At 44.0% G+C, this 14,782-nt stretch overlaps 3 protein-coding genes across 15 annotated transcripts in view; 1 reads left to right on the top strand and 2 right to left on the bottom strand.

Annotated features, from left to right (window-relative positions):
- Nucleotides 1-5,605, bottom strand: part of LOC135110586 ((3R)-3-hydroxyacyl-CoA dehydrogenase-like) — a 24,623-nt gene extending 19,018 nt beyond the window's left edge. For 5 of the 8 annotated variants that reach the window (XR_010273321.1, XR_010273320.1, XM_064023060.1 and 2 more), the window contains exons 1-8: nt 5,452-5,605; nt 4,109-4,225; nt 3,393-3,586; nt 3,084-3,280; nt 2,807-2,934; nt 2,559-2,642; nt 699-794; nt 1-106 (exon numbers count right to left, since the gene is read on the bottom strand). The exon at nt 1-106 is cut by the window's left edge and continues 11 nt beyond it. Coding sequence is in view for 6 of the 8 variants with exons in the window: in XM_064023060.1 (XP_063879130.1) it covers nt 1-106; nt 699-794; nt 2,559-2,642; nt 2,807-2,934; nt 3,084-3,280; nt 3,393-3,586; nt 4,109-4,225; nt 5,452-5,494 (965 nt within the window). In the remaining 2 variants the exon portion in view is untranslated. The remainder of the gene's footprint in view (nt 107-698; nt 795-2,558; nt 2,643-2,806; nt 2,935-3,083; nt 3,281-3,392; nt 3,587-4,108; nt 4,226-5,451) is intronic. The other 3 variants (XM_064023058.1, XM_064023055.1, XM_064023057.1) reach the window with 3 other exon arrangements.
- A 1,702-nt stretch (nt 5,606-7,307) lies between these two features.
- LOC135110592 (estradiol 17-beta-dehydrogenase 8-like) lies at nt 7,308-10,511 on the bottom strand. 2 transcript variants are annotated; one of them, XM_064023072.1, is made up of 6 exons: nt 9,897-10,511; nt 8,891-9,007; nt 8,443-8,636; nt 7,977-8,170; nt 7,696-7,823; nt 7,308-7,513 (listed from the first exon to the last, which is right to left on the bottom strand). In XM_064023072.1, exons 1-6 carry the CDS (start codon nt 9,937-9,939, stop codon nt 7,422-7,424), a joined length of 768 nt encoding a protein of 255 aa, XP_063879142.1. In that variant the 5' UTR covers nt 9,940-10,511; the 3' UTR covers nt 7,308-7,421. The 2 variants fall into 2 exon arrangements, with proteins under 2 accessions (XP_063879142.1, XP_063879143.1); XM_064023073.1 differs by having other exon boundaries at nt 8,891-9,020; nt 9,897-10,036.
- LOC135110593 (nematocyst expressed protein 3-like) overlaps nt 10,424-14,782 on the top strand; it is a 51,384-nt gene continuing 47,025 nt past the window's right edge. For all 5 annotated transcript variants that reach the window (XR_010273325.1, XR_010273324.1, XR_010273322.1 and 2 more), the window contains exon 1: nt 10,424-10,560. The gene's annotated coding sequence lies outside the window, so the exon portion shown is untranslated. The remainder of the gene's footprint in view (nt 10,561-14,782) is intronic.

The following is a 14,782-nucleotide window of genomic DNA, read 5'->3' as shown; positions in this document are numbered from 1 at the left end:
CTGAGGGTTTCACGGGCCGTCTGGACATTTATGTCCGTAACCACGACACGTGCACCATCGCGGGCAAGCTGAAAGCACGTGGCGCGCCCGATGCCACTGCCGCCACCTGCAACACCACGCTTTGTAGTGCTGGGATTCGAAAAGTTAGTACAGAATCAGAGAGAGAGAGAGAGAGAGAGAGAGAGAGAGAGAGAGAGAGAGAGAGAGAGAGAGAGAGAGAGAGAGAGAGGCTGCAATGATAGCAATATGTCTTTATTGAAGAACATAAGAACATAAGAAATAAGGGAAGCTGCAAGAAGCGAACAGGCTTACACGTGGCAGTCCCTGTATGAAACACACCTACCTATTTCCATCTGCTATCTCCATCCATAAACTTGTCTAATCTTCTCTTAAAGCTCTCTAGTGTCCTAGCACTACATGATTACTGAGTCCGTTCCACTCATCTACCACTCTATTTGAGAACCATTTTTTTCCTATCTCCTTCCTAAACCTAGATTTTTCAAGCTTGAACCCGTTATTTCTTGTTCTACCCTGGTTGCTGATCCTAAGAATTTTGCTTACATCTCCCTTGTTATAACCCTTATACCACTTAAAGACTTCTATCAGGTCCCCTCTTAACCTACGTCTCTCTAAAGAATGTAAATTTAACAGCTTAAAAGGTAATGTTTGAGCAGCGTGTGGCCAGTGGCTGCACTCACCTGTCACAAGAGCCACCTGTCCGGTAAAGTCGCTGGGAGCCATTGATGCGTCCACTGCTGCTGCGCCAGCTGAGTGGGTCCAGGGGCAGTGCAGGCCTTTTAGTATCATCACAAAATGGATAGTCAATTCTTATCTTTTATCATGCTATAATATTTATATTTCATATCATAATGGTGGCCCACAGAAGGGAATTAAAAGTGCGATAACTTCGTGATAATTTGAATTACGTGTGAGCACATTGGAGAAGGAGGAGAGTAGTGTTTCTCTAACGTCTAGGGTAGAGGGCTGCCTCCTGAACTGAGATGTTGGGATTGAGAATCTCATGACACTGGCCTTTAGTCTCGCTGTACAGATCAATTTATGGATTGCAGCAATGAACTTGTTTCTGAGGGTTTTGTAATCTCGCAGTCGGTCTTCGTAAAATCAGAAACGAACGTCTAACGCTCTTCTTTGTTTTATGTTTTCTTTTAAAAACCTAATCTTATTTTCCCTTTCACCCTTTGCCTCATTCCTCATAACGCCCTCGCGACGACAGCGACAGGACTGATTGTCATGAGTGTCTCCTGTGAATAGCTAGTCACTGTTGGCTTTTGATATTATTTATCTTTTAGTGCCAGCTTGGCCCTGAAGGTTTTGTCACGCTGACGTCATGTTGCTCGTGTGTCGGGTGTGCTGTCTGTCAACTCGAGATTTATGAAGACAGTACTATTCGTAATTGGCTGAGAACATTGGCTATGGTCTTGCTTGAACGTAGGCTTCTTACTCTTATATGTCTTTTTAAACTTCAGCGCAGGTGTTCAGAGTACTTCTTACTGGTATTTGTTGTACTTTTTAATTTGCTGCAGTTCTTCTTATCAGATGAACCAGCGGGCGAGTCTCTGCTCGTTTTCCGTACGAGTTTGTGGAAGGGTAACTTGCTCGTGAACTAACGCTGGTTCACGATTATCTACATCTTCATTATCATGTAAGAGATTTCAAAGTTTCTGTTGAACAAAAAATAATTAGGAAACGAAAAGCATTAAATGTGCATCGCGAACTAAGTAAGGAAATTTGATAAAGATAAAAATTATTGTACTGAAAAAAGCGGAAATTCTTGAAACTGATATAACTAACAGTAGTTCATATATATATATATATATATATATATATATATATATATATATATATATATATATATATATATATATATATATATATATATATATATATATATATATATATATATATATATATATATATTCAGGAAATAAAATCCAAAAACCTTGTAATTCATTATATTTATATTAGTGGACCAGACTCTCTCTCTCTCTCTCTCTCTCTCTCTCTCTCTCTCACACACACACACACACACTCACGAGAATACAGGCAGTTGGTCTACATGATAGGGTATATCGTTCTCTAATATTCCCATAGAATGAAGGAAAACAGGCAGAGAACGCGGGAGCAACGATGCAGTTTTCAGTTCCCATCGACAAGCCAGGAATCAACATCGTCATTGCCATCATTAGCCTCCATGATTCCTGGCAAAACAAACGCCTTTACCAATGATTATGAGGAATGGACAAAGCTAATGTGTACCAGTCTACGGTAGATTAAGTCGTCTGAGCAGGATTGCTTGGTTGCAAGGTCATTTCTTTTGCTTATATCTCGCAACGACTCAATCATTCCGGCTCGTGTTCTGCAGCCGCGGAGGATTTAATGTAAACACGAACAGAAACTAAGCACATTATATTTCTTGCATGTCTTAAATTCATCGTAGAAAAGAAAATGGAAGGTTACGAAAGCTGAGATCTATGTAAGAGCCTTAGTATGTCCTTTCCTCTGCTGTGCTGCCTCTGACCGCGGCGCCGATCACATACCTGACCCGCCCGTGACCTCCACGCAGGCCCCCACCATGTAGCTGCTGCGCGCCGACAGCAGGAACACCACAACTTCGGCCACCTCTGCCAAGGAAAGAAAAGTCAGTAAACTATCTTAACATTCACCTTCCTCGTGTCCCATAACGTAAGGTCTCAAACTCTGCAGATATAAGCAAGACAAGGTGTTACTTATTTTGTGGCTTTGCCCTGTATAACTCATGTCTACCTTGGAGGATACCGTCCCTTACCTTCTGGTCTGCCAGCCCTCCCTAAGGGGTTCACACTGATGCGCTTCTGTATTTCTTTCTGGTCAACGCGTCTAGCCATGGGCGTGTCAATTATCCCGGGCAGTACACAGTTGATTCTAATACCTTTCCTGAGAGAGAGAGAGAGAGAGAGAGAGAGAGAGAGAGAGAGAGAGAGAGAGAGAGAGAGAGAGAGAGAGAGTTAAAAGTAGCTGACGTAAAAACAAACATAACTTAACGTGTGTCCATCAAGATTAACTCATTGAATGGTTCTACTCACCTGGCCATTTCAGCAGCGCAGGATTTGGTTAGAGCAACAACTCCGCCCTTCGAGGCCGCACAGTGACTGGCGCCTGGGAAACCTGTTTTGCCACTGATGCTCGCTATGTTCACTATGACGCCTCTTCCCTCCTTTTCCTCTTCTTTGTCTTCATCCAGTAAGGCTTTAGTAACAGCCTGAGTCACAAGGAAGGTCCCCTGTGTGCCAGAAGACATGATTTTTATGGAAGGAGTAATAGGTCAGCCATGTTCGGCCGTCGCTAATTTGTATGCATGATTTTGGACAAAGAAATAAATAATGAAATATAACCTTCAAATTGACATCAATTGCTTTGCAGAAACTTGATTCCTCCATTTCCACAAGAGGCGCTCTTTCAAAAAACCCTGCGCAGTTGACTAGAAGTGTGGGTGACTTCCCGAACCGTTCACGAATGGCCGCCATGACGCCCTCGACGACCCTCTGCTGCGTCACGTCCATCTGCAGTGCCAGGTGGTCCGTACTATCTGTGTGGGGAACGTGGGATGCTAAGTGTGACTTACTAGGCACAAAAAATGAAGAATGCTGAGCGCCTCCCGCGTTGCGCACCGAGGGCGGCTGACTCAAGGCACAACTGACTGGCGGAGCGAGGTCGGGAGACAGGGAAGTGCAGGACACCACATAGAACTTGAATAGCAGACAAATGCTGAGAAACTTGTTCATCCACCACCAGACTGTTGACATGACACTGACTGACAGGACACCGAACAGAATGCAGAGTGTTGACCTACCAGGCAGGAGACTTTGGGTGAAATTAGGATGACTTAATGAGCAGCAGCCTGTAGGATGATGACTTACTGAACGGTAGGCTCAAAAATTCACAAGCTGAACAATTAAGATATATTGATGAATTACCAAAAATCAAATCAGTGTGGCATTGATATTCGTGCAACATAGTGAAGCAGTGAAGGCAGTGACCTACCACTTAGTAATCGTGCACCCCAGCGATACCTTATCGAACAGGGGAGGGAGGCGAGTCAGTGACTTACTTGGCAACATACTTAGTGTCTCTTGGGCCGCCTGCAGTGTGCGGGATGTCACCACCACTCTGGCACCTTCCTTAGCCAGCTGCAGGCAAGTGGCGCGTCCGATGCCGCTGCCGCCACCTGCAACACATATAGGTGGTTACTGCATCCTGTCCCACTCTTATCTATGTTGCGTGCTGTGTGCTTATTGATACTCTTAATGGGGAAATCAGTTCTCGTTTGAATACTGGTAATTCAAATACAAAAATACAAGAATGCATTCCCGCCACCAGTTGCAGCTCATTCAGTACGGTGGCCACTGGTGCTGCGGTCATTTGGTCAAGGTTTATCGACCTCAGATAAACTGGAGCTCACTTCCTTTCCATATTGGACACTTGAGCGTCACGCCAATTGTGACTCAAGACATTTCCAAATTAGGACATCTGGGACACAGGACATTTCAGTATCAGGTTTAGTAGATCATGCAAAAGGAAACGAGTGAGAGAGAGGAAGGGAGAGGGAGGGAAAGAGAGAGAGAGAGAGAGAGAGAGAGAGAGAGAGAGAGAGAGAGAGAGAGAGAGAGAGAGAGAGAGAGAGAGAGAGAGTGTGTGTGTATGTGTATTTGAAGGTCACAGACGAGTACGCCGTTAAGTATACATGCACTCACACACCCGTCCACCCGAGCACCCACACCCACACACATGCAGGTCGTTACGCGCACACACGCACCCACAGCGAGGGTCTGATGTTGCTTACTTCACTTCATAGGCTAAGTCATGTATGGGAGTCCTGGCCAGAATATCACAGACTAATTCTCTCTCTCTCTCTCTCTCTCTCTCTCTCTCTCTCTCTCTCTCTCTCTCTCTCTCTCTCTCTCTCTCTCTCTCTCTCTCTCTCTCTCTCTCTCTCTCTCTCTCTCTCTCTCTCTCTCTCTCTCTCTCTCTCTCTCTCTCGGTTGACATTTGATATTTCTTGATTACCAAACCATAACACCATGTACCCAGCATCACAAGCACTGGCTGACTGTAACGCATGCAAAATCAGTTAGCAGCCTCCTGTGTTGTTGGTGTCCGTGACTCACCACCAAACCACGCGTCTCCACCGTGATTATCGGTTCTGAATGACCTTTACCCACAGTACTGTATATGTGTCTTGTCCACTCACTTGTTAGTAAACCATATCGTACACGAGCAGCCTTACCTTAATATTTCGTCCAACATTATACACAATAACTATCGTTCTTATCGGTATCCGTTGGTGACTGTGCGTTACTGTGACATCTGGCATATTCATGACCACAACATCGTTAGAACGCTGCACTCATGCACTCCGCCAACAGGCGAGGCGTGACAAATGTATGAACCCACCTGTGACAAGGGCCACTTGGCCATGGAATTTGTCGGGAGCCATGCGTGCGTCTGGAGGGTGCCGGGCCAACTGAGCGAGTGGCTAGTGCTGCTCTCATTGTGCAGCGATAAGCGGCGACTCCCGTGATGCTTGTAGCGGTGTAATGAAAACTCTCTTTTCCCTTTCTATTAGGAACATATCGAGAAGTGATTTATTATTTGTGCAAAGAGAAAAGAACAATGAAAAAGCTGCTGTGATCTATTGAAAGTTGTTCAGAATGTCCTCAGAAGTCAGCTCATTTGTTAAATAAGTGTATTTTTTTCGGTACTAAAAGCAAAGTTCCTGACTCCGTGACTCCCTAGCGTGGGGTATGTGGGTCTTCGTATGGAACTAATGGCAAATTACCATTAGGGTAGTCCAACACCATAACATTTTTTTTCTTTCTTGCGACTCTTGGCAATCTTTATGCTGCTCTTAATGAAACTGACGGCTAGTGGCAAACTTCAGTAAACCACATAGGTAAACCTACATAGGTGCTCATATTATTCTGTGACCACCATGAAAGATCCCGTTGTTGTTTTCTCCTACGTAAAGGTGTAAATTCATCATGGAGTCTTTGATGGAGGAGTGTGGAATGCGGGAGTGGAAGGAGTGGAACCAAAGACACTGTAAATACACATTTCACAGCACTGTTTGTTGAAGGAAATGAATTATGGATACAGCGATATCAAACAGAATGTGTGTGTGTGTGTGTGTGTGTGTGTGTGTGTGTGTGTGTGTGTGTGTTTTAGTGCGTGTGCTCGCTCTCACGTCTCATCACTCAGAAGAGGACCAGGATGTAAGCATTCAGGCTCAGTTATTATAAGAGCGTTTTGAGCCTGACTGGACAGGAAGACTAGACAAGAATGTTTTGTGGCTGGTCGAGGTGGACGTCTTGCCTAAAGTCTGTCGCTGCTCGCATCATTAATTCATAATCGCAAAAATGTAATCGCGGGAGGTATACTGTTGTGGTGCAGTAAATAAGTTTTGCTGCTGCTTTGGCGCATTAGGAAGGGACAGTTGACCGAACAACTTCCTTATTTGAAAGGTAATGGTCTGTGGATGAATACCAGATGTGGGTAGAGAACACATCATCAAGGGAGCTGAATGCTATGCTGATACAAGCACTATGACAGCTGGAAAGCATTGTGAACTCCTACGGTCAGGCAATCAAAAGTTCTGTGTTGTTCTGTAGCACTCCTGCACAGTCACCTGCTCCTGCACAGTCAATAAACAAAATGTTTACTTTTCACCCTTGTATTGCATTGCTAGGGAATGTTCGTGGATGGGTTAGAGTGGGTAGCCTGTGTGCGTGTGGGCGGCTCGTGTCTGCTACTCGCCCTTCGCTCCGTGATGTCCATCTAGTAAAGAGATAGTCTGCTTTGCCAAACTTTTTCTCTGCTCCACCGCTGCATTCTCCACTGACTTGACCTATATGCTTTCCTGGCTCCTCTTGATAAAGTTAAGCAACTCAATTCACTGAGATGGCAGGAGGAGACGATTCAAATTTCCGATGGAGGAAGGCGACACAAGTGTGGTGCACACATGTACACCACACTTGTGTCACCTTCCGCCTGGGGTAGAGGCGCTGCTGTGAAGTGCTATCATATCTTCTTATAAAAAATATCGCTTTTTTCTAGGATCTACATAATTACGGCATCGTTTTCGTCAGTCTTTCTTTTACATGAGATTTATTCAAGTACTGATCAATTTACTGGTGCATATGGTAGTGATTTCTAAAAAGCGGTATAAACTTTTCGTAGCTGTTTCATATACTTATCGTAATGTGTGTATGTGTTAACTCGCGGAACACTTTTAGCAAAAAAACATACCGAGATTATTTCCAAGACTTTATTCCTTCCTTAATTCAGTGAAGAAAGCAAAAAAAGGCCAAGCAGGATCATATTAACAACCCACCAGCTGTGCCTCCTTGTCTCACCTCCGGCGGTGATCACATGTCGGTCCCCCCGGAGACCTCCAAGCAGGCGCCCACCATGTAGCTACTGCGCCTTGACAACAGAAACACGACCACCTCAGCCACTTCTGCCAGGGAAACACGAAGTCGTCAACTAATGAACATTATAAGAGCCACTCACAAAAAAGTACTGTCTGTTAGTGCTTCATACTGTTGTCTGCACATCACGACCAAAATCAAAGAGAACAAAAACATAATGTGCTGCTCTATACACTGAAGTGTATTAAACTTTTCTCCTTTGAAAAGATACCTTCTGGTTTGCCAAGTCTTCCTAAGGGATTCTTTGCACAGTAGCTGCGGTGTTTCTCCTCCGTGATGCCAGTAGACATGGGCGTGTCGATCAGGGCCGGCAATACACAGTTCACTCTTATGCCCTTTCTGAGAGAGAGAGAGAGAGAGAGAGAGAGAGAGAGAGAGAGAGAGAGAGAGAGAGAGAGAGAGAGAGAGAGAGAGAGAGAGAGAGACTGTTAAGGCTACACTTGAGTTCCTATGAGCACTGGTTTAGCACGTGTATGGTGCAGCTTTCCTCACCTGGCCATCTCGGCGGCGCAAGACTTGCTGAAGGCAATGACACCGGCCTTGGTGGATGCATAGATTGTCATTCCAGCTAAACCTGTTTTGCCAGCCATGCTGGCTATGTTGACTACAGCACCCTTCCCCTCTCCTGGCCTGTCATCTCCTTCCAGCAGCGTCTTGATGAAGGCCTGAGTCACGAGGATGGTGCCCTATGTGTGACAGAAGACATACTGGTAAAGGACAACACGGTGGCAATGAATGGGCCACGTGCCGCTGTATTGGGTAAGCTGGACGACCTGTGCTCTCATTAGAGAAGCTACGTTTCCTACACAGGTGTGATGCAGTGCACATCTAGGTTTTCGAGGCTCTTAAGGCTCTGCCATGCCTAAAGAATGTAATCACAACTTGATTTTACATAAAATTCTGTGACACAAAATAAGATGCGTTGTTTTATTGTGGACGGATGATCAACACGACCAACCTTAAGATTGATGCTGGTATATTTATCTATACAAGCTTCTGTTGCATCCAGAAATGGTGCCAATAATCCGATCCCCGCGCTGTTGACCAGCAGGCTGGGAGGCTTCCCAAACCTATCCTGGGAGGCTGCGATCACGCCCTGTACATCGCTCTGCCGCGTCACGTCCATCTGCAACGCCAGGTGGTCTTCAGGTTCTGCGAGGAAAATGTGTCGCGGTGATTATAGCAACACCTTTAAAATGATGACTTGTATCTAAGAGAATGAACGTTTACCAGTGATTTACCGTTCAGTAAACTGCAGGTGAGGAGTTGACTCACAATACCAACAGATGGAGAGTCTGGTTTACTAGGCTGTGATTTTGCGGGTGAGGCCATGACTTACCGAACACCAGATTGAGGACAAGTGGACTTACTGGGCTGACGCACCAAGCAGCAGGACAGTGACTTACTGGGCATCATACTGAGGGTTTGACGGGCTGCTTCCAGGCTGACATCCGTCACCACCACATTAGCACCGTCCCGCGCCAGCTTGAGGCAGGTGAAGCGCCCGATGCCACTGCCACCACCTGCAACATCCAGCTGATCATTGTTCTCAGCCGTGTTCATTTGCAGTGAAACGAAGGTCTTTGTTACGATATGAAGTGTGAGCCGTGACTGCACGTGACTAGTTCTAATAAAGTAACGTAAATAAGTACCAGTACACAAAAGTACTTAGTACTTAACGAGACTCAGGCCCCCTCCATACTTGGCGACTCTGGGCCAAGACAAGCAAGGGACGCTGTACGTAAGGAATAGAACTCAGTGCCACGTAATTGATTATAGAGCCTTTTGTAGTTAGTCAAACAGTGTGTTTAATCAAAGGGTCGTTGGTGTGGGAAGCGACCCAATAGTGAAGTGGTATTGAACCACTGGCTCTTACTTATTACTTAAGTGACGGCAGCTCTTCGGGACAACTGTATAAATAATGTGCGACAAGAGGATCCCAACGTGGGTCATTGTCTCTGTCACTCATAATCTTCACAAAGTAAGTGACATTGTATAAAATCTCATATCAGTAATATGAAAACGCTTACAGCTGACGCACACGCCGTACATCCATATTTACTTTCATCTCAATGTCCATTCCACCTCAATTCACAATTATGGTTTGTCAATAGAAAAACAGTGACGGTGTATTATCTCAGTACGTTTTTTCATCATGTAAGCATTATCATACAGATAAGCATACGTAGTTACTAACGCGCCCACTGGCATTAAGTAAGTTTAAGGTATAATAGCTGATTTGTAAGCAAGTCACATCGAGGAATAATACAATCAGTGACCTCTGTAATGGATTTGATAGTTGTCGCGGTCAGATTCTGAAGTATTATAGCTATGTGGAGACCTTGACTGTACCTTACAACAACATTATGAGAAAAAACACTCACATCAACTCATGACCAATAGCGCACTCACCTGTGACGAGTGCCACTTGACCACCGAAGTCGTTGGAAGCCATGCGTTTACCAAGGCGTCGGTCCACTGAATGTCTCAGGGGGGAGGAGAGTTAGGCTTATCTCAGAGAGGGAGATAGGCAGGTAGTCGGTGTTAACGGCAGTGCAGTGGGGGAGCAACTCGACTATCACAGATAAAACTCTTTTTTTTCGTAGCGTAAACTTGATAATTTGGTTTCAAACTCTACTAGTAAATCAGTGAAGAGTGGTGTGTGTGTGTGTGTGTGTGTGTGTGTGTGTGTGTGTGTGTGTTTACCTAGTTGTATTTACGTAGTAATAATGTACAGTTCTGATTTACCGTAGTGTGGTCCAATTTTCTTATTTACATGTATCGAATATTTCTTTTACTTAATGTATATCCCTTGATGTTGTTGTTGTTGTTGTTGTTGTTGTTGTATGCGTGGATGTGTGTGTGTGTGTGTGTGTGTGTGTGTCAGTTCACGGTTACAGCGATGGTTAGTCCGCTCCGAGTTGCAGCCAGTGACACACCTCACACATTATGTTCCCTTTAAACTGCTAGCCAACGCGATCAAGAAACGATGAGGCGTAACACGAGTGGCGGCTTCGATCTGCACCTTCCTTGTCTGCACCGAACGTGGCAAACGAAGGCAGTGAAGCATATCTAGGTACTTATATGATAATCTAATCAGAAGCATTTCCTTTCCATAATACCTTACCTCATTTTCTCTCTCTCTCTCTCTCTCTCTCTCTCTCTCTCTCTCTCTCTCTCTCTCTCTCTCTCTCTCTCTTATCCATTTATCGGCAATTGAATAAAAGAGGTCCTTTATTGACTCATTTATCAGCTAATCAAGTGCTAGATAGCTTGCCATTAACAACTAACCCAACAAGTCTTCCCTTGCTGGTGTGCTCCGTGGTCTCGTGTTTCGCCAATACAACCTGATTTTCTTCTCCATTCCCGCTGCGTTTATCCTTTTCGTAGTGTCGCCATTGCCATTCTCCAGCCTCTGCCGCATCGTGCTTATCTGCTTTGATTGGCCGTTTAGGGAACGTAATATTGCCTTTGTAGGAACTTTTAAAGACACTTTGAAATCTCGTTACCTGTCCTGGGGATCGCTGCTCTTCTGGTATATACTTGCTGCGAGAAGGGGCGGCTGCTGCACCTCCGTTTCTGTGTGTGTGTGTGTGTGTGTGTGTGTGTGTGTGACCATCAGCTTCCATGATTCTTCCCCAACCTACTCCACTTATCTCCGTCGGCTGTCTGTCAATGTCACGCCACCTCAGCAAAACTTATCTCTTTATATAATTCTCTCTCTCTCTCTCTCTCTCTCTCTCTCTCTCTCTCTCTCTCTCTCTCTCTCTCTCTCTCTCTCTCTCTCTCTCTACCCAGGCTTCTTTTATCATACTTAGGTTGCTCCTCTATTGATGTAAGAAAATAAAAGAAAAGAAAGGAAAACACCTTATCGCCTCCTTCTAAAAGAGAAGAGGTGAGTGTGTTCGGCATCGTCCTTCATCTTCATGGACTCACTCATGTACAGATTTCAGGTAAATAATTAATTAGTCTTCCTATGAAATCGAAATAGTTTGTACACCACGCAATATAAGAAATCATAATGTCGATTTTCCTTGAATAGAACTGCAACCTCAGACAATAAAGAAAGAAAACAGAACAATTTTATGTTGATGTGTGCTTCAAAACGAAACTACTGAGAAGTCACGCCGTATTGTTGAACACTTGAGGCATGCACTCCTAGCATTGCCAGTCTGTCAAGGAATAGAGAAAAGTGCGGCGATTCCCAGTGAAACTGTTTCATTATAGTGCCTGGAACGTAAACTGCCGCACCTACATATTGATTTCTCATTATTTTTTTACTTTTTTTTTTTTAAGACAGATTTTTCCTCCTGTTATTACTGAACAATTTAGAATCAGGAAAGCGAGAAAAAGTGCAGTAGTCAAGGACATGTTATTAATATTCATGAAAGGAAGGAACAATAATTATATTAGAGAAAATATATTTCTCACTTTTAGAAAATGTATAAAACGTTTGTGTATTTGCAAGACTTTAGTACAATATGAATTAACAAGCAGAACAGTCCCAACGCAGAACACATACTCTCGGATGCGAGACATGTTGTTTATGATTATTATTATTTTTACAGAATAGATAGAGTACGAGTATATAACCATGTAATTAGAGCAGCGAGGCGAGAATTCCTCACGAAACGTCTGCCCTCACAAGACATTCCGCCCTCACTAATCTTCCTACACTCAGGGAAGTCATTTGCACTCATCAAACATCTTACACACAACAAACATCTTTTACTCATCCAACATTCCTCACTCATCAAGGATCCTCCACTCATCTAAAATCCAACACTCACCAAACGTGTTACACACACCTCGTAGTGTGGCGGTCAGCACGCCCGGCTCACAACTGACAAGGACTGAGTTCGAGTCCCGGGCGCGGCGAAGTAAATAGGCGAGCCTCTTAATTAATGTGTAGCCCCTGTTCACCTAGCAGCAAGTTGGTACGGGATGTAACCCGAGAGGTTGTGGTTGTGGCCTTGCTGTCCCGGTGTGTGATATGTGAGTGGTCATAGTGTTACACAAAGATCGGTCACTATGGGCTCTAAGTTCTTTCCGTAGGGTAACGGCTGGCTGGGTGACCATCAGACGACCGTAGGTGAATGACTCAACAATCATTCTACACTCAATAAAACAATCTATACACCTCGAACACCCAATACTCACCAAACATTCTTTACTTACCACATGTCCGACACTCAACACCGCGCATTTGTCGACACACCTTACCATGTATTTGTAATCTACCGCCAACACCTCCACGAGATGCAGGAGAAATAGCAAGGCATTAAGATACTTGGCGAAGGCGACACTCGGAGGCTTAAATTGTTCAGTGGAGCGATAAATGCGCCCCAGTTCCAGCTGCAGTTGGTTCATGATGACGTAATATCCTGGTGACAGAGTGGCCAATAAATTTAGTGTCGATAGTTATGATTATGAAATTTTATTACACGTTCCAATTCAGGCAATATAAAGCTTTATGAGCGACTGATATCGAACACATACACAATGCGCAGGTAGACATGCTAATATTTGCGCATTAGAGCTGAATCATGCACCCAATTGAATGGATAAGTGCACTGAGCTTACACACAAACAAACAAACACACACATACGATAAACAAACTGTATGCTGGCTCCTTCCTGCGACCTCACTGCACTTAAATTTCTTCTTACTCTCACTCCTGTTGTGCTCACTTTACTCGTGAAAGAGTTAACAAGTATCTTCGCAGTTTCATCTCTTTTACTGGCAAACTGTGGAACTCTACCTGTTTCAGTTTTCCCTCTCTCTTATGACTTGAACTGCCTCAGAAGAGGAGTATCGAGATGCCTTCGAAACTAATTTGTCCAGTCTCTTTTCTGCTTACGATATCGTTTTTTGTGGGAGGAGCAGTACAAGCACGCCTCTTATACATTTTTTTCTTCTCGGTACATAAAAAAAAAGTCACACAAAGTTGTCCCTTAGGTGAGAAAACGGAGGGAGTACAAAAAAATATCTACAATCTTTAGATATATTCCAGACTCCTTGGAATTCTCTACACAATTAATGCTTAAGCAATAAAGGGACAAGCCCAAGCGAAAGTTCCAGCGGTGTTATTTGGTAAAAAAAGGAATGCAGGCCACCAACATTCCCCCAAGGGCTGCGTCTCTCCTTCTGGCGCGTCCCCCAGGTGAGGGACAAGACTTCACGACCACCTTGGGAATATTGCCTTAGTGGTTCTCATAAAGTAGAATGTGGTGTTGTGTTGTTGTTCCTTTTTGTTTATGGTAGTTGTGGTGATGTTTGTGGTGATACTGCTGGTGGAGCTATAGATGTTGTTGTTGTTTGTTGTTGTTGTTATTATTCTTATCATTATCGTTATTGTTCTCGATAATGATAAAAATGTGGGTGTGAGTATCGATGTTCATTTGTGCGTTGTGATTAAGACAACCATTGCATCTGAAACCTAGTGTTATTCTCGTGAAATATTCCTATTTCAGTGTTGCGAGCGTACAGTTTCCATGACAGGTAATACACATTTCCCTGTATATGTTATACATTTCAAATTAAAATACTGGAATATCATCAAAACCACTTGTTGAATAATCCTTGAAGCACTCACACTTAGAGTCGTCAGTACATTGGCACTGCCTGATATTAATATTCGACTATTGCGTCTATTCATAAATACGGTAAATCAACAGCACTGGCTGTACCTTTGTTGTTAGAAGAGGTAATTAAGGGGCTCTTATACACACTGGCTGCTGCAGAAAGGGTGGACGAAAGCTTCCAATCAGTTGATGAACATTTTAATTTCAAAAAGGCTTTGCTTACCTGCGTGTAATTTCCATTATTGAAATGCTGTTCAGTGCTTTGGCTTCAGTGGTTTGTTGTGTTGTAGGATCATCCACTATTAAGAACCCTCAGCCTTCCCCATAGCGGATCCTCTCAGGCAGACCCACGCCAGCTAATGACAGTCCTGCCGCGGCGCCAGGACTCAGAAGCCCGTCTTGTGTGTCTAGGTAGATTACAAGCGTTAGCAAAGATCAACACAAACTCAACTCTTATATTTCTACGTTGTATTTTGGACTATTTCTTTTTCGCTTCTTTACAATTTGTGACATTTCCTCTCGTCTGTTTGCCTCTTTTTCTTGTCTTTCGAGAGTTATTCGAGACATAGGTCTGTTCATTATTATTTCTCCTTTTCTAACTTTCCTCCAATAGTTTCGTTCATCGCATTCACAAGTTTCATTTGCTCTAGGCCTTGTGTTTCGAGCATGTCCGATACAAAATTGTCAGGGTGTATATTTTCACTAAATGCAGT

This window comes from Scylla paramamosain, chromosome 20 (genome assembly GCF_035594125.1).
Source record: "Scylla paramamosain isolate STU-SP2022 chromosome 20, ASM3559412v1, whole genome shotgun sequence".
NCBI classification, from domain to species: Eukaryota; Metazoa; Arthropoda; class Malacostraca; order Decapoda; family Portunidae; genus Scylla; species Scylla paramamosain.
Note: the sequence above shows the minus strand (reverse complement) of the source record. Positions and strands in the feature narration are given on the sequence as shown.

Coding starts and splice junctions, on each gene's coding strand:
- LOC135110592 (XM_064023072.1), bottom strand. CDS start 9,939: ATGGCTTCCAACGACTTCGGTGGTCAAGTGGCACTCGTCACAG. Junction 8,171..8,442: donor ATACCAGCATCAATCTTAAG/GTTGGTCGTGTT, acceptor TGTCACACATAG/GGCACCATCCTCGTGACTCA. Junction 7,824..7,976: donor TGCGCCGCCGAGATGGCCAG/GTGAGGAAAGCT, acceptor TCTCTCTCTCAG/AAAGGGCATAAGAGTGAACT.